The sequence below is a fragment of the Balearica regulorum genome, chromosome 10 (genome assembly GCF_011004875.1).
Source record: "Balearica regulorum gibbericeps isolate bBalReg1 chromosome 10, bBalReg1.pri, whole genome shotgun sequence".
Taxonomy (NCBI): Eukaryota; Metazoa; Chordata; class Aves; order Gruiformes; family Gruidae; genus Balearica; species Balearica regulorum.
Window position 1 is genome coordinate 10,548,060 of NC_046193.1, and position 27,353 is coordinate 10,575,412.

The 27,353-nt window shown below is 37.0% G+C and overlaps 1 protein-coding gene across 2 annotated transcripts; it reads right to left on the minus strand.

Moving 5' to 3' along the window:
• Positions 1–814: 814 nt before the first annotated feature.
• Positions 815–27,239, minus strand: DENND6A (DENN domain containing 6A). 2 transcript variants are annotated; one of them, XM_075762030.1, is made up of 20 exons: positions 26,960–27,238; positions 23,447–23,485; positions 23,304–23,346; positions 19,127–19,239; positions 18,065–18,145; positions 17,602–17,707; positions 15,803–15,882; positions 14,246–14,308; positions 13,528–13,583; positions 13,074–13,196; positions 12,802–12,897; positions 9,626–9,720; positions 8,233–8,298; positions 8,074–8,138; positions 7,356–7,445; positions 5,630–5,683; positions 5,432–5,541; positions 4,729–4,831; positions 3,191–3,265; positions 815–2,677 (listed from the first exon to the last, which is right to left on the minus strand). In XM_075762030.1, exons 1-20 carry the CDS (start codon positions 27,149–27,151, stop codon positions 2,546–2,548), a joined length of 1,782 nt encoding a protein of 593 aa, XP_075618145.1. In that variant the 5' UTR covers positions 27,152–27,238; the 3' UTR covers positions 815–2,545. The 2 variants fall into 2 exon arrangements, with proteins under 2 accessions (XP_075618145.1, XP_075618146.1); XM_075762031.1 differs by lacking the exon at positions 14,246–14,308 and having other exon boundaries at positions 26,960–27,239.
• Positions 27,240–27,353: the final 114 nt, after the last annotated feature.

The following is a 27,353-nucleotide window of genomic DNA, read 5'->3' on the forward strand; positions in this document are numbered from 1 at the left end:
CCAGAACAGCACCTGGTTTCTTGGCCAGGAAGCAGAGAGATAGAGGGAAGTAATACGGGAATAAAACTGAAAGCACAGTGGCTTATTAGAAACAAGCCATTTTTTGAAAGCTATGTCTGATTTCATAACCAGCTGGTTGTAACAGCTTCATTCACAGCTACTGTAAAAATCCCACAGTAGGGTAATAATTAAATTGGGGCAGAAGAGGAGCTGCATTTAATACTTGAGAGATTGAGCACCCTAGCCCTAGGAAGCACTGAATCAGTCAAAAGCCCTAAAATATTTCAAGGGAGTTATAACCTACCTCTGCTAATTAGAAACCACATCAGTACACAAATACCTAACGTTTTTCAAAACAGTTTTAGTAGTCTTGATAAAGAGACAGTCCTGAATGGGATCTTAACAGTGAGCTACTGAAGAAAAGGTCAGCCTAAGTTGAGTCCCTCTCAATGTGTCATGTTGAGACTCTTAAGTTATGTTCTGAACCAAAAATCTGCTTTAAATTAAGGAGGCAGTCGTCTTAGACTGAGAATTGGATAAATTTTGCTTGGAAGCCATCCCTGCCATTTGTTTTCTTGAGGATCCTGCAGCTCCATCATATTATAACCATGATGCATGATCAAACTACAACAGCACTCCATCACATCAGGTATTTCTGGTCACCTAAGGGGTACAGCTTCATAAAGTCAGACTGAGCAGCAATCTCTACAAGCTGCTGAACAGCTTTGCTTACACAGGAGAGGGAAAAACCCCCAAACAAACCAGCCACACACATCATACAAGTCATATAACTTCCAAAGAAAAGAAAAAAAAATAAAAATCAAACCCTTTATTTTCTTTTAAAAAAATACATATTTGCAGTCATGTGATAGGTATCATAGTTGTTACCACTTTACATGGTTCCAAGAAACTACACAGTGCTCCAGGTTAAATATTTAAGATAATTTACTATAAGAATGGCCACTTAATTTCTGGATTAGAAATGCTATTCATCAGGGTGTGCAAAAAAATTTGCAAGTTAGAAATTAATGCTGAAGTGGTATAGTTTAAGCAACATAACAGATACACTAAACTTTTGGTCATGAATAATTGTATCAAACCATAACAGTATTAAAATACATATTTTCATAAAAATACCGTTGTGACACTTTATATCTAAATAAGACATTTTTAGAAAGATGGTATGAAATATTTATCATACAAAAGCATATTCTTATAGCAGGATTATGTCTTAAGTTTTTTAAAATTCTATCCAACCACTTAAAAGCAGATTAATTTTTTTTTTTTATAACTGTGATCCGCTTGTCATATAAAAGTATATGCTGTGTGTACACTATAGCATTGTTTATTCTACTTGAAACTGGTCAAAGTACAACACTGCATGTGGAGCAGCTGAGTTCTTACATACCACTGAAACTTGTTCAAGAAGATAAACATCACATTCTTGTTGCTTAATATGCAAGAGGAAATTACTCTATGCATGTCTGCTATATGCATATACTGAGAATGATTTCATGCTACAATTGTTTCTTGCCACAGTTTGACCTTTCCATAGGGTTTTTTCAGCTGAAGCCAACATCTTCTCCCTCCAGCCCCATTACCTCCTCAAACACCCTTCTGACATAAGTAAAAAAAGTTAAAAAAAAATTATATCAGAAGCTGACTGCTATGATCTCCAACTGAAACAGACTATGTATCAGCTAATTCTACTGAAATCACCAATTTTAAAATCCATATTAGAACACCACTGGGTTTATTTCCTGTGATGAATACTGCATACTTACATTGACACTAGTGATCCACTTTAAATCCTGAATGTCAGCAGTTTAAAACCACCAATTAGTATACAATTACTTTATATTTAAGGCATGTGAGTAAGAGCACCCTAATCAACTGACACTGAATGGAGGAGAGTTCAGGAAATTTTTTGTCAGCTGCCTTTTCTTCTTTAAAGATGCTAAATGAATATGGTTTTGGAAAGATGGCAAGGAGGAAATAGGAAGAAAGTTAAGAACCGATCTAATTATTTCAGCTGCCCCTGAAACTGTTTTGAAAGCAATGATTTACCAGTAAAATACCTCAACTATAATGTATTCTGACCAAGTCACATAATACACCAGTTGGGCTTATCACTAGATGAAAACTAAAAGACAAAGAGGAAAGAAAAGCAACTGGGTACTACATCACAGGACAGTACAGGATCAATACCTGAGTTACCAGGACTGGGTATAGCAGCACCAATTGGAAAACATTCTGCAATGCCAGCACTGCACCGTGGTCCTATACTGTGGTATAGTTTCATATGCCCACAGATTTTTCTTTAAGAGCACTTATTTCAAACGTTAGACACAGGAATTCCTTTAGTTGCATTGGTATTTAAGTGGAAAAAAAAAATGAAAACAGTATAGTGGGCTATACTATTAGTACAGTCCATTTGTAGTGTTAATATACTATTTAGAGCTGTGTTCCAAAGTTGGTAAGCCACTGTCTTCTGTGAAACTACATTTGCCTTTTGTTTTCTGCACAAAAAAAGGCCCAGTAGAAATCACGTTGTGCCAGTTTTGAGCAAGATGTCCTGTAAGTCATCTGGAAGTGCTAGTATAATGTCATTGATGTGTGTCTGCAGCTTTTTCAGTGTGTCAGTTTTCACGGGAAGCTGTTCTCTGTCAGCCTGCAACTGCAAAGGTACAATAAAACAGGATTTCTACTAAAAATGCAAGTTTACCTTAAGACACACCAAAGCGACGTATTAGTGAATCTGGAAAAACAATTCCTCATTTGCTGACTGAGTAAGGATTTGGACAATACCAGCTTTCCTCAACCACCACACAACAGCATGAGCTAACATCGATCTGGACTTTCAGTAATCACAAGAAAGTTTGGGTTTCTGTTTCCCTGAGGATTCAGCCTTGTTCCCACTCAGATAAGTCACTAAGTTCCAACTATTTTTTTTAAAAAAACGAGATCAGCGCAATGCTTCCAACATAGCTGAACAACGTTGGGAAGTTAGCTAACTCTTCAGTCATGGCTGAAATGAACTGGTTTTGTTTTAAAAACCTGAATGACTGATTCCTTGAGCTACACGGATGTTAAAGAATATTTTTATTTAAGTACTTGTAAGCACAAGTATATAATACTTTTATCTAGTTAAGTCAGGCTAATTTGAGCCATGTTCAGTTCAGTTACTTACCAGTTTATTCTTTAACTTTAAGACAAGATCCACTGTTTCTACTTCAGTATGCTTCTGACTCCAGAAAACCAAGTTCTAAAAGAATAAAAATTAAGCATTGACATATTTAGGGCAATATATATAATTTTCAAAACTAGTATTAATTTACACCTGCTGTTCAGAATGGGCCTTTTCCTTATTCTCATGCTATTTACTAAAGTCATTTTACTCATGTACTGTCCCTACTGTGAGCTGCAAAATCTGCTTTATTTGCATGTTTGCCCAGGACTTAGCAAAACAGGAGACTAGGACACAAACACGATACAAACAAATTAAAAAAAAAATCATGCCAAACAGGCTTAGTTTCAAAAATAGCATCTACAATGCAAAATGGCAGTGACTATTTACCAAATCAGATCTGGCAGCACAATGAAATATTAAAATAGTGCCAGGCAGCACTTCTTGTTTCTTGGGCATTAAAGGAGAGCACATAATTGATAACTAGTAAAATATATTATGTGAATTTTGTTATGGAAGTTCTGTTCCTCTACCCCTGTACTATTTACCTGTTAAAGACATTTGCTCTTGTACAGAAAGATGTTAACACTTGGATTAAAAGAAAAAGCTAATAAGAAGCAGAGTCAGCAATAAATCTGTGACATTCCATTTTCTTTGCAGTAAATTAACATCAAATATAGTTGGATAGATTCTAGGTGATCTAATTGACCTGGCTGTTGCCCTGCAAATTACTTGGGCTGCTCTATTTGAACAATCTATTTGGGTTGCCACAATGTACTGCTTGGGAATTGACAAGGCAAAGGCTAAAACTCAATGGCTTTTTAAAAATAACCAGCACAATTTTTATTTGTTTTTAAGCTGTGGTGTTGACTTTTTCTGTTCTTCCTATTCCCTCTTTAGCTGTACAATCTCTTCTCCTCTTGCAATACCTTTCTTTATCAGCTGTTCCAACTCAAATTATACTGACACCCACTTCAGCTTCTTAAGTAAAGAATGGATCTTACAACACAAGATCATTTATGTGGCATTTTGTTATATACATGAATAAACAGATTTCACTTCTCAGCTTCCAATTACTATGGATCAGTTGTAGGCTTATTTACTATCCATATCTAATTACTTGTCAATTTTCTATGGTACTCACTGAGTTTATACCTTCAAAGCTACAAACTATATCACAACTAAAAATGTGTTGGAACACCAAAGAAGGAAGGAAGAGCAAAAGCTTTTTTGGGGGGGAGGGGAGTGGGATGTGTATTCAATTTCAAAATACACAACAAACCAAAAAAGGACTAAAGATATTTTACAAATTATGATAGTCGTTATAAAAATGAACTGTATTTCATATTGTTCTCTTTCATGATGATAGTTCTAGCTTGTAGTCAGTTAACAAGTTCATGTTTTGCTAGATCAGATTTGACTAAATTGTCAATGTTTTTATGTTCAACCAATGAAAACAGCAGGAGTAAAACTGACTTGAGGGAGAATATATTTTTATTAAAAATATTATAAATATAACCATAAGCACACATTTTTCTAACCTCATTACAGAGTGCTTCTAAATGAAGGGCCTCCAACTTCTGTGTCATTTCTTTCTGCCGGCTCCTAAACCAACCATCAAAGTTGGGCGATTTCAAAAAATGCCTGGTAAAACACCGAAGTAAAATACATTTTATATTTTCATTACAATTTCGATAACACTGTTTTCTACGTCATCAAATGTAAAGTGATTATGTTTGAGGTTGAAGAAGGTATTAGGAGCCTTTCTCTGTTTACTTTCAAAAAATGTAATATTCTGAAGTGGAGTATAACCGGTGCTTCTATTAGTCAAAACAAGGATCGAGAAAACAAATGTAAAGAAAAGGTGTCTGAGAGACAATAAAGATCAGGAATTTTGCCAGGAAGAAAGCAAGGCTCTGTTTGAAATATCTTCATTTTTATCTTTGTGTTTGATTGGAAGGAGGAATCAAGTTATAACCAGAAATAAAACCACAAATAATACTGGTATACAGAGACTTGTAGTGTTAGTAGCATCTTATGAAAACCGTTAACAGGTTACAGAGAAACAGATTTAAGTGAGTGAAGTATACTAAACACTATCAATTCCTATTACAGCATATATTCTAAAAGTAAGTCTTAGTCAAATTACTGCTGATAGTAAGTTTGTTCAGGAAAAAAGCATTCATATTAATGATTTGTCTTCACTGATATAATTTAATTTTTTACGTTGATGAAAGAAATTACCTGTAAAGTCCTATCCAGTCTCCTTTTAAACCTGATGTGAGCTGTGGTCCTGCTTTTTCCAGTGTCTTCATGAAGTCATCTTGGCTAAACTGCCTCAACTGTGGTGGACTCTATGGATAAAGAAAAAAAATCATTGGCATATCATAACTGTTTCCTCTAATCACCACTTTTCAACTCATTCAAATTATATTTCCTTACCTTCCATGGTGATATGCATTTTTGCAAAGGCATCAGGCTTGCCACATAACGTTCCTAAGGAAAGGAAAAAGAAAGGTTGTTTGTGCAACCAGTATTAAAGATACACAGTCCACGTGTATGTTTACTTACTTATCACTTGTGACCACAGCATTTTCTTTTCTAAGTATTGGTACAGGGTGAGGTCGTGCATATTTACCACATGAGAGCATAAGGAGGAGCTTATCTAGTACCATTTGTATTTCCCAACTACAGAACTTTACATCAGCAAGATTCAAGACGGACCTGAGGGAAAGGAGGGCAGGAAGCAAATGTATACGCGGAATATATATATCCTGAATTCCAGTGACTAGGAAATAATCTCCCTTTTCTTTGGTGACAGCCCACAGGTACCTTCATAACATGGATGATTCCAAACAGTAATCCCACTTTGTATCAAGTATTTGGGAGGTTTTCAGAGTGATTTTCAGAGCCCCTCATACAAGCATTAAATATAGAACTAACCTACAAAATGCTGTATTAGCTGTGGGCATCTCTACAGCAGCAACGCTTGGCAAACGCGCAGCTAGAGCCCCAGCTGGCTACCTAACCTATGACTAGCGGAGACATTTATCAGAAAGGCCACTGCTAAAGCTTAATGTCTGATGACTGGAGACAGCTCTGCCTTGCCAGCTCACACAAGCACATCAATACAAGCTGCTATATATTTTGAAAGTGTTTGTACGCAAATGACCATACATTCTGATCTGTGAACACGATCAACTTCGATAACATTATGAGAAGTCTAGTTCTATCTTTTGAAAAAACAAAAGACCCCTCCATATACTTTTCCTGTGGCAGAGAATGTAAAGGGTGATATCACCCTGTAAATTTAAGATTTGTAACAGAAAACATATTGAGTTTCTTGCTTGAAGTGAAAGTTGGAGCAAGATGGAGGGGAATCCCAAGAAAAGGTTTTAGATTCACCCTACATGTCCATCTTGTCTCAAAAGAACAGAAAAAAGACAAATTTTAAGGAAAAACTCCTCTAATCATTAACACCCAAGGACAAGTAAGTGTCTACAGATGTCCCAATTCTTGCAGACAGAAATTGGGCCTGATCATGTATGCTCTAAAATGATGAAAAGTTCCAGTCATCCACAAAAAGTGTTCAGAGAGCTCTGAATGGGGCAGCTGATACACAAACATCCAATGCCTGAGGTATCACTTCCCAATTTTAGCCACTTGCCCAGAGAAATGACTTAACTTCACACAGAACCTTTTTGGTTGATGAAGGCCATCACCTGGTCCTTCTTTGCTTCAAGGGCATATTGCGGGCTGAAGTTCAATTTCATGTCCATGAAGACCCCCAGATCCTCTCCTGCAAAGCTGCTTCCCAGCCTGGCAGTCCCCAGTATATACTGCTGCACAGGTTTACTCCTCCCCAAGTGCAGGACTGCATTTCTCATTGCTCAACTGCATGAGGTTCCTGTCAGCCCGTTTCTCCAGCCTGTTGAGGTCCCACCAAACAGCAGCATGACCCTCTGGTGTATCAGCCACTCCTCCCAGTTTTGTACCACCACCAAACTTGCTGACGCTACACACTAGTGAAGATGTTGAATGTTACTGGTCCCGGTACTGACCCCAGGGGTACACTGCTAGTTACTGCCTACTGGACTTAGTCAGGCTAATGCCAAAAAAGCTACTCCATATTACATATGTAAAAAGCCCCATTAGTCTAAGAACTCACTAATGGAATAATGAAACTTTCTGTCAATTCCAAAAAATACCGCCGAAGAATCACACTCTGTGCTTCTGTAGGACGTTTCTGTTGGACACCCTTAAAAAAAGAAATAAAATATCACAATAAGTCTGTTAACCCCAAAATATGTAAGTAGTTTTGGGGTTGTTTTTTAAGAATATTTATTCCAGTATTCATATTTATTTCAGTATTCATTTGCTGTAAGCTTACACATAGCACCCCCTACCCTGAACCACAAAAGGAAAGCAATAGCGTGAAGTCCTTTTGCACAGATACTCATTCCTTTAATTGCTGATTTTTTTATTTTCATGTAAAGAAATTCAAGGAAAGAAAAATTTCTATGAACAAACTTGTGCAAATCAGTTAAAAGTTTGGAAGCTCTGATTCTTACACACCTCACGCATGAGATTTCTAGACTCAAAGAGACTAGAGGGGGATGGCAGATGGTGGAAAACCCAAAACAGATGAACTAATCAATTCTCTAAATTATTAAGCGAACTTCTTGAGTTCTACCATTCATGTTGTTATAGAAACTGCTAACACAGCCATTCTACAATGAGGGTGTGTATCTATCTATTCAGTTTTGAATTTGGGCAAAGGAATCAGAACCCAATTTAATTTCAGTTACATAGACAGAGCTCAACCTTAAATGAAAACACCGTACAAAAGTACACAAAACAATTTCCGTTGAGATTTGCAGTATTACCTTTTGTAACTGTTTAACAATTTCTTCATCTTTGTTCAAGTATGGCTTGTAAGAGGTATAAACACCTGAAGAAAAAAAGCAGCATATAGCCAAAGGAAAAAGGGAGTATGCTTTTAAAAATTAAAATACTGGTAATTAAACTCTGAAGCAACTTATTACCAGGTTTGGAGTCCAAAGTTTTTAGGTTCTTCAGTTTTTTCACTTTCACCTGCTTTGGAACTTCACCTGCCAAAACATTTAAAGCCACCTTACTTGAAATCCCCATCCCTTTTACTAGATACTACAGTTAAATGTGCTATATGTTCCACTGATTTTTAGAAACAGCTACTTTCATTTAGAAGACTATCTAATATTGTAAGAGGCATTAGAAACACCGACAAGTATCCAGAAACATCCAGTAAACACATGAACAACAGCTTATAGGTTTTTCACTTTATATAAGGGTTCCCAAACAAAACCCCCGAAAGGATGACCTTCTGAATCAAAGCAGCCAAAGAAAAATACTGACTATATAGCCGTAAACGACTGTTTCATTAATTTCAAGTTTTATTGCATCTTCCTTTGTTCCCCATAGGGTAAATACTTTCAGGTACAAATCTTTTGTACCTTGGCCAAAATAAAAACTGTATATAAGAAATTAAAACAGTAGCCATGGACTAAGTTTTGTAAGAAAATTAAAGTCTCCTTTTTCCATAGGCCAAACTAAGTTTTTTTTGTTTTGTTTTTCAAATATATCTTTCTCCAGCCAGACACCCTACACCCTGTTAACAGTCTTGCAGCCTCAGCAGAACCTTCCTCTTAGATCTAGCTGGATGCTCGACTTCCGAAAAGATAATAGTATAAATTGCCACTGAAACTGCAGAGTGGGAAGAAAAGGAAAAATTTAAAAAATAAATAAAAATCACAAACCCTCTTTTAGTCCCTAAAGAAATAAAATTTAAATTTCTAAAGGCAAGGCAGACAGATACATATCTGGAAGTTCCTGACTAAGCATTTCACATCAGAGTACTGCAGTACTTTATTACAGGCTAGCAATTGACATGTTATCCAAAGATTACATTAAAATTCTGCTCAAATGTGTAAGGAAATCACCCAACCTGAAAAATTAGTAATTACTGGAATATTGCCAGATTAGAAATATATTATCAAAATACTGTCAAACTACTTTTTATATTATTGTAACATTCAACCTTCGCCTTCACATGGGTTTTACTTTCTCTGCATTTGCTATCATTGATGTATTACATTCTACTTATCCTAAAATTAACATCAGTAATAAGTGATGTTTCTCATTTTAATACCTTAATGGTAGAGACACAAAAACTGGATTGTGCAAAAGGTAAAACATTATTACTAACAGTACTACCATACTAGATTTGACAATACAGGACATACAGTACTCAAGAGCCTAATTTCACTTGACGATTTACATCCATGAAGATCTGGTTAGAATTAAACTAAATTAATTGAACTAAATGGCATATGTTTATAAAAAAATAAGCACAGAGTTAGATCTTGTTGCACAAGACTGTAGAAGACACTTGTACCTTACCTGGAAGTTTAATATCTCCAATTCGGATAATGTGAGGCCAGTGCTGAAGTGTTTTAGCAAAAAAAGGATTCGTCACCCCTAGAATGACAGATGGTCTAGAAAAATAATGATAATGTTTAAAATATCACAGTAAGAGCTTCTGTCTTAACAAATACAAACGGTCAACTTTAATTCTTAACTTGAAATTATTTTCCTTTTGTATTTACGAGTTACATTAAGTTGCACAGTATGCTTATCAAAATTTTTAAGTTTTAGAAGATAGCAAGACAGATATATCTGAAAGTAAAAATGGTAGTGGAGAATAAAAGTAACAATGTCTTGGCTAAATTCTGCCCATTTGCAATGATGAGAACAAGGTATTGTCTGATTTATTACCTGATTTTTTTTTTTTTTTAAATGAGCAGGAGTCTGACTCATTTGAAAGATAAATTGCTACTTTTCAAGGTTTGATTATAACAAACTCTCAGTACTGCAATGTGCATGTCAACATCACTGCTGTTTGCATGAGACTTCTCAGCAGAGCTGCTGCTCAGATGGCATAGTTAAGAAAAGAGACATTTAATATCCTATTGCCTTTCCAACATTTTAGTTCTTTGTTAAAAAGCAGTTATCAAGTTCTGAAGTACAAGCATATTAATAGCATCATGCTCAAGCTCACAACCTGTGAGATTTTTCTGTCTGTTCTGTGCTTAGAATCTGGCTTCTAGGATACATAGGGGCACCCAGAGAACAAGAGGCAGTAAGAGCATAGGGCCACTGCTACAGCATAGGGCTGCAGAATTTGGGATTTATAGCACTAATATGATGAAATATGAACATTTTTTCAAAATAGTGACTGCTATCCACATTACAGGCAAGAGTTAGCTTTTAAGAGTGTAACCGCAAGCCTCACTGGAGCTGCCAAGTTTCCTGTTTCTCAAGGCAAGGGGGGGGGGGGGGGAATCAACAAGTAGCCTAAGTTTTTATTCAGTTCTTCCAGCTATATCATGGTAGCAATTGGCATCAATTTTTATGTTAACATACAAACATTTCTGACTTTCATTCCTCCCTCCGCTTGCTAACTGTAACTATATATACAGGCGCACACACTCATTAGGCATTCACAGATATGTTAAAAATCTGATCACACAGCTCTGTAGCTTATATAATGTCTGGGCTATGGGACTAGCAATTTTCATCTCCCCGTTCCATCTTAGAATGAGCAGCACGAAATTGTATCAGTTTCTCAGAAGTCTTCTCTTGTTTGTCACTGACTCAGCCTTCACCAGAAAATTCACTTCTTCAGAGATCTACTGCTGTACAGGTATGCTCACCTGAAAACACTTTATTCCAGATATTATATATTTTTCCCCACTCATTTGAATAGTTTATTTTTTGTTGTTTCTATAATCCTGTTAAACTCATTTGCATTACTGATTTAAATTCACTGGGATTTGCAAATGTTGTTCCTGTTTTTTCAGTGTTACCATACATGATTTACAGTCTCTTTTCCAAAACAATGATAAAGACGAGTGTCCATAAAAAGGTCTCAAAAAATTCCTTTGTTGTACTCTGAAAAAATCAATTTATGATGTTTTATCTTATGTTTTTTTCATGATCATGTGATAGGAATCAATGTAAGAAACAAACTGAGTCTCTAAAGAACCCAAACAATAGGCACCCTCCTTCTCCCTAGGAATGGGTCAAGTCTAGCCTAACTTAACACAACTACTGTAACGTCTCATGCCTATTCTGTGTGAACCAAAAAGCAAGTTTTACACACAATTGTTTTGGACCAATTACACAAACTGACATTCTCTCACTAACTGGAGGGTTAAAGACTGAGGGTTAAAGTCAAGTAAGGCTTTCATTTATACACACACACACAAAAATAGTAATTCTCCACATCAAGGTAAACTGGTAACAAATCATGAGGAATCTTGTTTTGCTGCTTACTGCTGATATAATAGCAAGATGTGTTAAGCTACCTTGTCACTTTTAGAAGCCTTAATCTATCATATTTACCAGACCCAATTCTGATTTTAAACCACTGAAGTAATTTCTGAAACGGCACAATAAATTAGAACATCAAGATGAAAAATACTCCTTGCTCCTCTCTTGCTGAACATAATAAAACACACAGAATCTGCATTATCTGGATTCTTCCCCTTCTTAGAGCCACTGCTTTAAAAGCTTATTTCCAATCTTTCCAATTTTTTTTTGTTTTCTCTAAGAAAGCCACAGCAATTCTAGATCTATTTCAAACACTAACATCCATACTGAACAACCTTTCTATTTTGCTACAGAGCAACAAATATAATTTTTAAACATGGGTTACTAAAGTTTAACCAAATTCTTCACGGAATTATTTTTAGAAATTAAATTACATACTGCATGACCATTCAGATTGTATTCCGTGGGAAACATAATGCCTATGTTTGTATGTTTTTCCACTGCTGTATCTCTGGCAGTAATTTTCATTGAGAGGAAAAATACAGTAAAAAAAGCCAACAAAACAAACAAAAAACCCAACACAACAACCACTGCCTGGTCAGACATTAAAAAAAAATTGTTTACAAAAAGATCAGTGAATCTAACACAGGCACTCCATTCCCAAATCAAGTTGCATTTAAATAATGTATAATAAGAAATATTGGAGGTATATGCTCTCAAAATAAGAGTGGGATAATTAAAAAAAAAAAAAGAGGAAAATGTGTCCTTAAAGCAGCTTCAAACAGCATTGTTTTTGCAGACTTATGCTCTTAAAAAATAATCTTAATTTCTAAATTATTTACAACATTGTTTCTAATTAATTTAGTGAAGAGGTATTTACTTTTTAAATTTTTGTCTCAACTAGGACACCAATTGGATTAACTTTATAAACAACCGTATGGATGCTGAATTCTAGAAGTCAATTTGTTTAGGAATTGCTTAAAAACCAAAACCAAATACAGAACAATTTCCCAAGAGCTACTACGGAGCCGGTATTGCATAGACAAACCCTTACTGAAAGCAAAACTTTCTCCCGCTTTCATATTTGCGGTTCTCCTTATTCTGTAGACAAGTACCCTAAATAAGGAGGCTAAATGTATTCTCTAATGATAGAAACTCAGAATAGTTAAGCAGTATCTTAAAACAGATCTATGGTTACGAGTGGCTTTGAGCAACATCTTTGCAACAAAGTTTGATTTACTTACGGGGCTTGTGTGCGAGTTGTATATTCTTTGAATTCACTGTCATGTATGGTAAAGTATGGCCTGAAATCACTGCAGTACTTTAATGGTGAAATACAACTGCAAGGTAGAAAGAGGATAAGCTTGTTGTATGTATACAGTGCAAAATCTCATGAAAGAAACAAGCAAATTAAAATTTGTAATGCTTTGTTACATTCAAATCAAATGAAGTTGCACTCAGCTGACACCTACAATGACTCACTTAGTCATTAGGTAGGAAGCTCAGCTATATTTACCTAATAAGTGCCAACACGGTTTCTGAAGATTCAGATGGTGATGGTGCCATGACGACGAGTGGTTCTCCTAGCAATACTAGTTCCCAAAGCATCTGAATGTGAAAGAACACTGGACAGAAACACCTAAAAACCAGATTGAGATATTTTAACAAACTTAACTAGAAGAAATATGTATTCAATTAAGAACTGGATAAAAAGGAAGTTTGCAGTAGTATTTAACAGTCATTTGAAAAATATAAAATATTCTTGTAAAATGGAGCATTTAATAAACTTGCTTATTTACTGCAGTTTCAGACTGCATGTTGTCTGAATTGTTTTTAGCCAGCTTTACAGAAAAAGAATATTAATACCAATATTGATAAATGTTAGCTTGTAAGCTCTATGTGTTATGGAACACTCAAATATTTGATTTGTGGTAATTCACAACTAAGAATAAATCAGTCCAAACTCCTACCTGAAAAGATCTACTTCGTGAACAGTCGGTAAAGCCATAGAGATCTGAGCATCTGCCTAAAAGACATCGCAATGCTTGGTTTTTAGTCATCAGAACACCTGGGTGTTAAATGAAATAGTTTCCCTTAAATGCTTACAGACAGTAGATGGTATGTACCCTAATTATCTACTACTACTGTACTACTGCAGTATGTACTACATTATCTCCAAAACTATTACTGTGTGCTAAAAGCAAGATTTCTCCCAACACACACATACTACTTAGAGGCATGCGACTTTCAGTCCAGCAAAGATACAAAATACTAAAGCTGTTTTAAAGAACAGCCACGCAGCACAGGAAGGCACATACAGATTTGTTTTATATCCACCTTCTATGGCTAAAGATTTTTAATTCTGTTTTCATCCTCAAAAAGTTTAGTCTAGTTTCACCCATTAAAAGGATGTTCACGTTCAGTAGTTTTGTCAGCCAACTATCTTTTTTCAGGAGCTGGACAATCCTCTCCTAAAGTACTTGGGTAACTGGGTTAGAATGCCTTTTCTATGAAGAATCCAACTCTAGGCTCCTCCACTCAAAGTTTCAAAGACTGTGGATTTCGTTATTATCAAACTATACGAGGATTGGCTACCAATCTTTTATAATCAAGTTTAAAGGAAAAGAATGAAGGCAGGTATTGAGCTTTTTCTTGCGGTTATATTCAATAGAAGTATCTAATCTCTACCTGGTGCATATTCTGTACTATTGGCGTTGTTCCGGGCTTGTCACGATATGTTGGAATCCGCAACTTTGAAAGAAAAAGACAGACTTTTTTCTTTGTATTGAATTCAACAGAGACTTAAAATGCTGACTTACAGACAAGATGTAACATTTAAAGATATACTACAGTATGATGCTTAACTTACTCTACAGAACATCCACCTAACAATGAAAACCTAGGTGAAGACTATGGATCATTGCTACAGGAATCAATATGCAATATTATGTAGTATTACATTAAAAATTAAATACTAGAATATGAAAATTATACTGTTAAAAAAAGACTACTGATAAACATTAGTCACAACTATTATGATAATTTCAATGAAAATACATTAAAAATGTTGGAGAGAATGATCTGAAATAAGGTTATGGAGTTTTAAGGTGGTACAGAATTACTTTTAGAAAAAATCTTCTCCTAAACCATCAGATATCCTGGTGGGTATGAGGCAGAATCCAAATATACTGAACAATATAAATAACTTTTTCTGATCTCAGTCTGCATCTGTAAGTCTTGAGTACTACAAATTTAATCATCTTGGAGCTGATGTGCACAAATGGATGTAATTTATACACAATTAAAACCAACTGTTCAAACAGTGAAAACCAGGGACAATACCACTCAGGATGGTGATTATGGCTTCACTCAGTTTAGGAATGCAATTTCAGCTCTCATGGATAAGAATTACTGATGAGATAAATGCAGGCAGTACCCAAAGAAGACATATCTGACATTCATAATTATCATCCAGCATCCAGAACACTGCTTTTTTGAATTTGTGTGTTCAGAACAGCTTCAGAAACTTCTCCTTCCTCTCCCTGGTGATGCACACGCATCTAGCCATAAACTTGAGAGTACCTACTAAGAACGTACTTCCAACTGTAACCTCTGGATCCATCAAATCCATTTAAGTGCATTTCATATGAAGATGCTATGGCTCCCAGAGGCCTAATTCTTAGCCATCATTTAACCTCTACAGTTCCTCCCCATGCACTAGACATAACTTCTTTAATAGCTTTCTTGAGACATATTTCACTTTCATTGAAAATTACCAACAGACCAAGAAATTAATTTCTGGTGTGTGGGCCAAAAAAGATTTCTACTTGTCAAACTTCAGGAACAAGAATGATTTTCATTAATATATTTAATTTGCTTGACTGGAACTTAACTCTCAGTATTTTGAAGTGTTACTTAATGTTTAACAAATATAATTAGCATTAAATTCTCCTAGAATGCATATTCCAGAGGGATAATACAGACACTGCAATTAGCAGCTGTACTAAAACACCTCTTTTTAATATCTACAAAAATTACATATTAACCTGCACACCATAAAGGATCCTCCCCTCCTTGTCCCAATCAAGGAACCTAATCAAGACTTCTGGACCTTCACTCCGAGTGGAATACACATTTATTCCTGTTCTAAGTATGAGACACTGAAAATGAGGCAGAATACGGTGAGTACCTACACACTAAATGGAGGAGAAAACACCCCCAGAGAAAAATAAGCAGAGTATTTACCTTCATTATAATACCCATAATAGGCAAATGTAGTATTTTCCCTGGAACTGGTGGTGGCCAATGATCAACATCGCTACAAACTTAAAAGAAAAAAAAAAAAAGAGTATAATTTAGAACTAGTTTATATGTGCTATAACCCATGATATTGTAGTCACCTTTGTGCACATTGCAATTTTAAATTAGTGCCGACAGCCCACAACAGTTCTACTTATCTCTTAATCCCTGTATACTCTAAAGACATTTTACAGCCTTTTTGACATTCTTAATGTATTATTTCATTAGAACTATAGAGGTTTTAATTTAAAGAAAACAGTATCCTTGTCTTCAATTTTTTTGTAGCAAATAGACTTGCAATTAGTTGAAGAAACGTTATATGAAAAACCATGAAAGAAAATATTAAGAAACTTTACAAAGAACACACAGCTGGAGCTAGTCCAGAGGAGGACCACAAAGAGAGTCAGAGGGCTGGAGCACTTCTGCTATGAAGACAGGCTGAGAAAGTTGGGCTTGTTCAGCCTGGAGAAGAGAAGGCTCTGGGGAGACCTTAGAGCAGCCTTCCAGTACCTAAAGGGGCTACAGGAAAGCTGGAGAGGGACTGTTTACAAGGGCACATAGCGACAGGACAAGGGGGAATGGCCTTAAGCTGAAAGAGGGGAGACTTAGATTAGATATTAGGAAGAAATTCTTCCCTGTGAGGGTGGTGAGACATTGGAACAGGTTGCCCAGAGAGGTTGTGGAGCCTCATCCCTGGAAGTGTTCAAGGCCAGGTTGGATGGGGCTTTGGGCAACCTGGTCTAGTGGAGGGTTCAGTCCATGGCAGGGGGGTTGGAACTAGATGATCTTTAAGGTCCCTTCCAATCCAAACTATTCTGAGATTCTATTATGCATATTAGCTACTGTAGAACAGATAAACATAAGTAGTTGAGGGAAAAGCTACCTTTCTAGCTTGGCTAGAAAGTTTTTCAGCATTTTGTTGTAAACAATTATGAATATAATTACTAATTCTAGTGATTTCTGCAGACCTGATTTTGTTCATAATACAACCTGTCACAAAAACCTGTTTATCTGTAGGTTATTAAAAAATACAGTTCCTTCATCAAGAATGGTTTCCACAGATTGTTGTGCAGTGAAAGCACAAAGACACAGATTTGTACAGGGCAGACAGAGTACCTCCAGGCAAAGAGCAAGTAACTTTCCCATTTGGCCCTCTCTGGCTGTCAAAGTTCTACAGTAAGGCTGAAGTACCTGTTATCAGTGCTGCTCTGTTGCTTCTTCTCTTTGGTCAAAAAAACCAAAACCCAAACAACCAAACAAAAAACCCAAAACAAAATCACAACACCAAAACCCAAATAAAACCACATTAAAAAACCCCTGCACTCAAGATGACATTTGTACAGTTGCTTAACAGAAGTTGTCAGAATGCCCAAAAGGACTCAATTTGTGAAGAGCGCAAATTAAGAATTGCCATCAACTACTTGTGCTGAACAGCTGGTCCTGAAACATACAATGAAATCCTAGATGTTTCTTTAGGGGGGAGCTTCAACTCTCCCATGGAGTATCCAAAATTAGAGTAATGGAATTATTTAGGTTGGAAAAGACCTTTAAGAACATCGAGTCCAACCACAGATCAGCTTTGTTCAGTGATCTAGAAATCAAGTCAGTTTACTACGGTTTCAACCCTCTACCCTGCAAGACGACAGAAATACAGACTAGAATGCGACAGTGGTGTTTGTTATTTCTCCAAAAGAAACATGTGATATTATAGGAGCTCTTCCAGAACAACATAATAGTACCACTACCTGCTTCCAGGAAAGCTTCACTTTTTTCAAAATATTCTGGTGCTATTTGCTTAAGGATGGTGCGAAAGAGATGGACATACGGTAGTTTGCTGATGAGGACCAGCGACTGGAATAAAGAGTAACAAAACAAAATTATAATTTTAAGTTAACACTTTCCCTCAGTTCTACTGGCTATCCCCAGAGAATGTCAAGTGTGATTTTTCTCACACATGCAAGCCAATCATGCATTTGACTATAGGCAACTGCAAACAAACAACTTCAAAAGTTCCCAACTTTTTTGTTTTTAAAACAACAAAAAAAATTCTGACTGTGCAGCTGGAACACACCATAGCTAATGTAAAAATAGACCAACAAATCAACAAAGAATTTAGTTCAGAGAGCAAGATACTCCTGCTGCTCCTTTGAGGTCACTGAAAAATGATTAATTTCCGAATTAATATTTTTCTAAAAGAAATGAAATTACCTTCTGAAAGTAGCCTCTTTTTAATGATTTGTCTCGAACTTGTCTGAAATATACATAGCCATAGTAATATGCCGGATCTTTCTGCAAATGAAAGGAAAGAATTCAATACAACAACCTGACACTGCCCTTCCTTCTGAAGCATTCTATATGCATTTTAAAACCTTATTTCCCTGCAAGATCCAAAGTTGATTAGATACAACAAACTAGAAGCATTAAAAAAAAGCCAATAAACAGAGTCATAAGTACTTCAAAAAGAAAACACCAGTGTGTAGAAACAGCTGTGCTTTCTGAATTTACTATTTTTATATCTACATTCTCCTGACACACCATGAAAACAAAAATAGAATTCATTTCCTGAGGAATAAATCAACAGTCATAATTTTGCAAAGTAGCTCTAAAAGGATTTTAGAAGTTAAAAACCTTAAAGCCCTGACTTGAAAAGATAAGAACTACTCTTTCAAAGTATTAGTTTTATAAAAAATTCTTGGAGTATTAAGGAAGCATGCTTTCACACGTCAAAGATAAAACATCAGCTTCATCCTTCCTACAAAGAGAAATTCAAGTATTTGCCACATAAACAGAACTAAATAGAATTTGAGAATCGGACTCCCACTAGCATAGTTAAAGACATGCTGGGAACAACTTTTTGGCCACTATCTCCTTTAGATAACTGCTCCATCTTCAAAAAAATGAAGGGTGGAAAGAGAGAGAAATATCTCAACATATTTTTTTTAAGTTATAGAGCACTTCAGATTACCCATAAGGTAATGGTTTTTACAATTTGATCTACAGGTTTCTAGTCAGCAGTAAAATAGGTCTGCTCATCAATTTAATTTCTTGCAGTCCAAAACTCGTGATAAAAAAACTTAAAGAATAGTTAATGGAACTAATTATTAGTTAATTATTATGATAATGACATGCTACAAAAAACATTTGCTGAGCTTTGTCTTTCAGGACATCCAGTTTGAAGATTTTGTTTTTGAAGCATTAAATTTAAGCACAAAGACCCATAAATTAACATTACCCAGAAGAAATTAACTTCATTTTTTTCTTATTTCCAACCTTTAAGTAAACTGGTAGATCTCTGTCCAATTGGTCCAGAACACAACACAATGAGACCTTCCTTCCAGGAGACCGTCGAAATCTAAAACAAAACTGTGTGTCCCCAAGACAACCTACATAGAGGGAAGAGATGAAGAACAAATAGACAGTATTCTGAGTTTGAGCCTTGTTTAACATGAGGACTTGTCTATAGCCAATGAGGTAAAATTTATCTTGCACTGCTATTGCGGCCATTTATATATTTATATTTTTATAAGTAAACAATTTGGCATCTTTGGTAACAATAAATAGCTTACCTGCAACAAGAAAAAAAGTCACTCTGCCTCACAGCAAGTTTATTAGCCTGTCATGTCCTTAAACAGCTCTACTAATGGCTGTCCTCCTACTGTTATTACGCATTTTATTGGTCTGCCTGTATAGTTCTGATTATCTTAACCACGTCATTTCTCCGTTGAATGACTGCACTTAACCTTTTTTTGATACCAAACAGCTCATACGTAAGTCATACCGTAAGAGCCTATTATGCTAATTTCTTATAACTCCATGTGCAGGCCTAAGACTTGGTATTTTTTAAATTTGCAAAACTAGTAGCAGAAAACAGCGTGAAACAGAGTATTAGTTCCCAGTAATACTCCCAAGGAGTGAAGTTTCCCCTTAATTTCTATAAAAATTAATTTCTGAAAGAAAAATATAACTAAGTATATTGACTATTTGTACTCTGAAATTAAATTTGGGCTAAGTTTCTAGCAGATATCAAAGAAACTTTCTCCATGCTGGAGCAGGGGAATGATGAGAGGAGTCCTCCCCCTGAGGATGAAGAAGCAGCAGAAACAACGTGTGATGAACTGACCACAACCCCCATTCCCCGTCCCCCTGTGCCATTGGGGGAGGCGGAGGTTGAAGCCAGGAGTGAAGTTGAGCCTGGGAAGATGGGAGGCGTGGGGGGAGGTGTTTTAAGATTTGATTTTATTTCTCATTTCTCTACTCTGTTTTGCTTAGTAATAAATTAGATGAATTCCCTCTCTAAGTTTCCTCTGTTTTCCTCGTGACGATAATTAGTGAATGATCTCTCCCTGTCCTTATCTCGACACATAAGCTTTTTGTTGTACTTTTTCTCCCCTCCCTGCCTTACTGAAGAGGGGAGTGATAGAGCGGCTCTGGTAGGCACCTGGTCCCCAGTCAGGGTCAACCCACCACAGGTGGAACTGAAGTATCAGAACTTGTATCACTGATGCTGTCATGGCTGCATTCTTGTCATTGCAAATGTTGTCTGGTGTTAAAAGAGAAGAAGCTCCAAAAATCCTTTAGTTCAAGTAGAAGCTATGTAAGTTGAAGAGAATGTGCTGTTCAGGCGAATGATGATAAGCAGAACTGCTAGAATCTTAAGAACATGCAGGTACCTTACTCATTCTAGCAAACTTGTAAAAAAAGCCCCTTTGGAATGCTGTGTTATTAACATGAACACAGTCAATGGAAAGACAACCTCTTGAGCATTGCCAACCTGTGGTGAGCAGGCTATCTTCACCATAACAAAGTAAACATCATGTAAGCGACTATAAAAATCAATCTACTATTAAACTTACAGCTACTATTATAGCCGTAAGTTTCCAGCTGGCAAAGGACACTTGCTTCACCATACTGAACCTAACTTCTTCATTAGCACTTTGCTCTTACAGCTTTTTACAGTCACTTGCAAAGACCTCCAGGAAAATAATCATCAACTCACTACTGATCATCTGAACTCTTTACAGCTGTCCTGTCTTACATCAGCCAGTGCCAACTGACTTAACAGAAAGGTAGAGCTCCACTCTCCAGATAACTATTCTTCAGACTTAAAAACTCAATTTCATCTTCTCTTTCAGCCACCTACATACTGCTACTGCAACCACAGACAGCCCAAACCCGCAGTAAAACTCACTGGCTCTGCAACTGGCAGTGTAGATTAATACTGATGTGTTCAGAGCATTCAGGTCTGAGTCTTAGAACCCCTCGAAGTTGTAGCAGGAAACCCACAATGCACTAAGACAAAACCAAAAGTAGCAAAACATTGTATGATGGGATAACCATCCAATTCAAACAGGTAACTAAAGCAAGTGTATAGCAATATGGATCCAATCATAACAAGAATAAACACAGCACGTGCCAATAACAAAGCACTAAATATTTGCTCCAAGTTTTCATAGCTAGTTCCCTTCATCCAAAGCAAAAAAGCCACCATCCTACCTATTAAAAAAAATTATACACAGAAAACCTAAAAGTAAATTACCCTTAATAATTAATATGTTGAAGTATCATTCAGAGTATGATGTCTTCTTGTGTAACAAGCTATTCCGGTATGTAGAATTTGAAAAGATCAGTAAATGCCTGTTCTTTCTTCAACTATCCACGTAGAAAAGGCAAAAGCATTATTTTAAAGATAATGGTACTAGGAAACTTAGCTTAAAAAACACAAAGAGAGTCATGATTTAGTACCTGGTTAAATCCATTTTTCCCATAAATTCACAGCCACTACAAGTCCTAGAATGATATCTATCTGTAGTTGTATAAGAAAAAAAAAAAGGTTCAATTAAGCTTTTGAGCCATGAAAACCTAGGAAAGACAGATCTCAAATTTAGCTGCAAGCTAACAACTTCCTTCACTGCTATATTACACAAAGCTTTCCTTTTTATATTATGGCCTATGACGAAAAAATAAATTGTAACAGATAGTATACACTCCCTGCTAATTTCTAGAATGCAGGTTTTACGTAGGTAATACCTCTACATCATTTGAAACTGCAGCCTACCAAAAACTATCAAGAACCTACAAGTTCTTAACAGGAATATCATAAAAAGCAAAAAGGTGGCATTTATTTCCTGCCTAAAGTAAACCCTCCTTACATGTATCTATTCTGCCTAAAATAACTTTACTATCACACCTATTTGAAAAAAAAACAAAAAACAAACCAAATAGAAACAAAGGCTGTTTGTTTTTTTAACGCATTATTTTGTATCTTCAATATACCTTTTGAAGGTTGGACAGATTAATAACCATTGACAATGAGACTAATAAGATACAGTTAACTCATCTTTCAATAATAGAAAGAAGCTCTTCCCCTATTTACATACAGGATTTCTAGAACAGGGAAAATACCTTCATTTTAATGACAATAAGATAAAGGGGAAAAACTAGCCAAGATATTTTGTAAAATTACTAAGGGAGAGCTCACACACATGTTAAAAGCACACATCTGCATAACCCCATATGAGTTGTTATGTTGCAGAGCAACTGAAAACACAGAGTAAGAGCAGTTATAGGGACAAGTTTGTTACTACAGGTTTTTGACTTTTGTAAAGAAATACATATGAAAGAAAGTGTTTGTACTTCTGCCATATCATTTTGCAGGCAGTCCAAATCATCAGCCACATGCCCCCGACTTCTCTTTGGCAGCAGAACAGTAGAAGTTTAGATTAAAGAAGAATTTAGCGAGCAGGATTACACACAGTAACAGAAGCATCAAGAAAAGAGAAGATACAACATAGCCTAGGTTTTTCCTTCACAACTGTTCTTTCTAAATATTTTTGAATTTAAAAGTCAGTTTCACCCTTATGAATTTAGAAAATACACTTTTACTCCTTTATGAGAAGATGGTTCCCTATCCCTTCCATTTACTTTATTAAACCATCCAAATTCTGTGCCTACACTTCTCTCTACAACAAGAATACTATTATTTTCTTTAAAAGCAAGATTAAGATGTTCATTCTTTACTTGCAAAGTATTCTGAAGCATCAGAATAAGACCAGGTTGGATGAGGCTTTGCACAACGTGGTCTAGTGGAGGGTGTCCCTGCCCGCAGCAGGGGGGTTGGAACTAGATGATCTTTAAGGTCCCTTCCAACCCAAACCATTCTATGATTCTATGAGCTGTATGTCTGTCATCTGGAAGGTCTTACACATTCACATTCCTGATATTTCATTTACAGAAAATAAAAAAAAAAAAAAGAGTTCTCCAACCTTACCGCAATATAGACAGCTACAGTTTTATATTTAACCTTATGTGCAACTTTTCTGTAATGTAGTATTAAGATATTCATATGAGCATTTAATATAAAACCATGCATTTATACTGTCAAATTCTATCTTTTTTAACATAGCTTAATCCAACAACAGACTTACTAGAGAATGAAGGAAGCACTTACCTGAATTAGAATCGGGAAAAGACAAATAGCAAATATTGGTCTTCTACAGGGTGGGAAAAGAAGAAAAAAAAAAGTGCCATTATATTTCCTGAAATTATTAAACTAAAACCAAATGATATACTAATACAGCAACCATGGCTTACCTCTTTATCTGTGAGTTTTGAATGCGGAGGATATATTACCTACAGGAAAAAGGTATTATTTTATTTGAAAATAAACTGGGTATAAACAGTAAGCTTCTATTACATATTTTTATGATACAACCCTCAAATACCTGCCTAGCCTTAGGCCATTTTCAATGGTAAGCTATTAATATTACACCTCTGTTCTTATTTTTCATGTGCTTTTAAGCTAACTTGATTATGCATCTTTGCAAGGTATTCCGGATGCCAGTTGGAAACCATACAGCTACAGTAAAAAAAATTCAGAGTACTTGAGATTTTTGGCCCAACAGGTCTCAAGATTACATCCTTTAGATTTAACCTGTACATACAAGATGCAGTAGATGATTCCATAGAAAGCCAACAACACAGTATTGTCTGAAATCTGTTGCAATGCATAGTTAGGTGGGAGTAGTTGAAATTCAATCACAAAACACCCTCTATATTAATACTAACTCTTAGAAGATGAAAGTTGGCCCCAAATGAGAGCTGGGAACTGTGAAAGCTCAAGGAACACACTCAAAAAGCCATTACATTGTACCAACAGAAAAAAGTATATTTGGATAATGTTTGTACAGCGGAGAAGCCAAAAACGATGCAACATAATGTAAGATATGGAAGCATCATAATTTAAAAAAACCAACAAACTGGATGTACAAAATCAGTGATTAGGCAAGTAAGTGAGAAAATAATATACAGGAAAGAGGACAAATCTGCAATTCTTAAATTTCAACTTCAAAGCTGCGCAAAAACCCGCTCAGAAGTACTGGAATGGGTGGCTAGATTGTAAGCAAAGGAAATCAAACATAAATTCAAAGATTACGTTTCAAAGGTTTCAATGCTTTCATAGAGGGGAACTTCTCTAAGAACAGAAGTTCAACACAAGAACACTGACTTAGCCTAGAGTCCTCATCTTACCATACCACTAACATCCAGTTATCTAATTTAATCTTGTTCGGCAAAAGGTAAGTAAATATATCTCCTGATAAATATAACACTATCCTATTCCATAGAAAACAACAAATATCTCCACTGGCTGATCTCTGACTAAGCAGGCTTTCTGCTCTCTGGCTATAAAGGCCCCAATTCATTTATTTTTTCCCTCAGTCCTCTATCAAATGATGTCCAGGCATATAGCATACCATTAGTATAACTAAAGCTATAAGTAGATATATGGGCTGAACACCTGATACTGCATTTAGTAAACCTAGTATCACCTTTCTTTTTTAATCTCTTAACATTTTCCTATGCTATCTTGTGCTAAGCAGTACGTTGAAACATAACTCAGCAGTTGAACGATGCTGAAATGATCTGCATCTAGCCAGATGAACGGAGTACAGAGCAGACTTGACTTCGTACTCCTTTTCCTCACTAGCTGGTCTATCTTCCCACAAGTCAAAGGAAGAGGAGTAAAACCAGTTGTAACTGTTACATCTATCCTCTCACATCCACCCAGCCTTTCTGACCTGCATGGATGGCCATGTCAGAATGATGCGGTGATAATGAAAATAAGCACAGCCCAGGTGAAGTTTTACCAGATTTCACAGTATTCTGAACAACCTTACAGAAAAGGGCACACACATCACTCCTGTGAGCTACTGCTATGTCTGCTGTTCATCACCAGACAGTGTTAAGATGAAGGTGCCTATCAAAAGCAAACAGGAAAGGTAAGACTGCATGGGAGACACAAAGATGCAGAATTAATGGAGACCATCACTTCCTAGTTCCCAAATGTTTGCCTCCATAATCTAAATGTCCTTTTCATGTATGCTCTACCCCATCCCCCTGAAATAATAATCTAATTTGCTGGATAGAAAACAAACAAAAATGCCCAAAAGACTAATTTTCTGTAAAATGAATTCCAGTGTTACAACAAATCCCGTGTCATAAATATAAATTTTATTATAAAAACATGTGCTTAAATTTGTAAGTGAAAAAAAAAAGTAACTTGAAAAGTGTTATTATTGGAGGAAATATAACTTCATAACTACTTGAGAACTCTTCCCCTCAAAACCAGAACTTTCTTCTAGAATTGCTCATTTCGGCAAGGTGCTGCTTTTTTCTGTCTAAGGAGTTTCCAAGAAAGAAAGAAAACATCATCTTGTGCGTGGGTGTGCAACAATAGAAAAGCTTGCTTTGCATTTCTGCGTCTTTTAATATTCTGTACTGTTAAGTAACTTAATTGTTAAGAATTCCAATTAAAGTGAAAAGCTAATTATTCTTCCTGCAGCAACATAATCGAGAAAACTCAGGCCTTAGTCATGTAGACATTTTAAGTTTCATTTTTTTTTTGTCCATTCAACTAAAATTAATGGGACTGTTAGCAGAGTTGTTTGCAAAGCTACTCTGTGCTCCCCTCAGCCACCCAGTACATTATCTGCTTAAGTCACAGGTTATAAAGAAATGCTTGTCTTTGTTGCTAACAATTTATAACATCAAGCAAATATTGCTTTGAAAACCAGCACAGTATGCTGGTTTCTTATTTGCACTTCTCTTGCAGCCAACAATGCATATCAATTATGTATTTTAAATATTGTAATAGCTAGCTTGGTTGAATTTTAAGCCAGTCTGCCACACGTTTATGCTAGCACCACTTTAATAACAACAACCACCCCAAATGAAAAAGACATTTCTCCCTGCATATCAATTGTTTGTTGCACAGTCATATGGTGGATATGGTGAAACAGGATGTGAAACCAATCCAAATGATAGTTATTCCTTCTAGTTTATTTTTCAGCCCAACCAGTTCCCTAACACAGTTCCACCATGCAATTTCATAGATGTTTGCCTGTTGCACAAAATGGCAAAGAGCAGCAGGGAGTTAAAAAACCCTCCAGTTTCTGGCAGTGTCACTAACGCATTGTCACAGTTTGACGTTAATTTAATGGTGCAAGGAAAACGCTTCCAACATTTAGATAGTGTATTTGCACACCTTTGCGATCCGGAGAACACTGTTAATCAGGAAGACTACTTGCAATCACACTATTATTATACTCTTTTAAAATCTTTAACATCTAGATGCTATGGAAATTAGCGCTCTTCGTACACAGAGAAAGCCGATGATGGGTTTAATACAAATCCTGGCAGGAGATGAAACCCATTCACAACGGCACACTGACGTGACAACCAGCATAATGAACACAGTTGCTTGAAAACGCTTAAACTCACCTCACGCTCCGTGACAGCTGTCGCTACCAAAGGCTTTCCCACAGAACGCTCCCTCCCGCTCTCCCCACACGCCGCGCCCGACCCCGCCGAGGCGGACTCCCTCCCCTCGGCCTTTTTTGGGATTTTGCACAATCACATTTCTCTCAAAACACCGCCGAGCTTCCCCCACCGCTGTGCAACACCGGCACCAGAGGAAGTGCCCGATTCCGGCGGGGCCCTGCCGCAGAGCCGCCCGCCCTCGGAGAGAACGGTGCCCACAAGCCGGCCGAGACGCCCCGCACAGCGCCGAAGCCAAAGCGCCCACCGCGCTCCCGCCGCCTCACGTACCTCCACGGCCTGGCCCAGCTCCAGGTCGAAGCCCACCACGCACACGCAGTGCAGCCAGGCCGAGAAACGGTCCCACGGCAGCAGCGACAAACACCGGTCCGGCCCATCTGGCTCCGCCAGCAGCGCCGCCGCCGCCGCCGCGTCCTCCCCGGCTTCGACGGCGCCGCCCGGGCTCCGCTCCCGCAGCGACATGGCGCTGCCGGCCCCGCGCCGCCCAGCCGCCGGCTCCGGCCTCAGCCCCGGCCCCGCCGCGGGGAGCCACGTGACCGCTGGCGCGGCACCCCGCCCCCTCCGCGCTCCCTCGGGGACTGGAGCCGCCTGAAGCGGGAGAGCCCAAGCGGGCACCAGAGCAGAGGGGGCGGCCTGCGCCGGAGAGTCCAAACCATTACGGCGG

What these genes read in the sequence shown, in the direction of transcription:
- DENND6A (XM_075762030.1), bottom strand. Translation starts at nt 27,151, where the DNA reads ATGTCGCTGCGGGAGCGGAGCCCGGGCGGCGCCGTCGAAGCCGGGGAG. An exon ending in ATCTACCAGTTTACTTAAAG is followed by an intron (nt 18,146 to 19,126) that starts GTTGGAAATAAG and finishes TTTCATTTGCAG; the next exon opens with AAAGATCCGGCATATTACTA. An exon ending in ACAACTCGCACACAAGCCCC is followed by an intron (nt 9,721 to 12,801) that starts GTAAGTAAATCA and finishes TTATTTTTCTAG; the next exon opens with ACCATCTGTCATTCTAGGGG.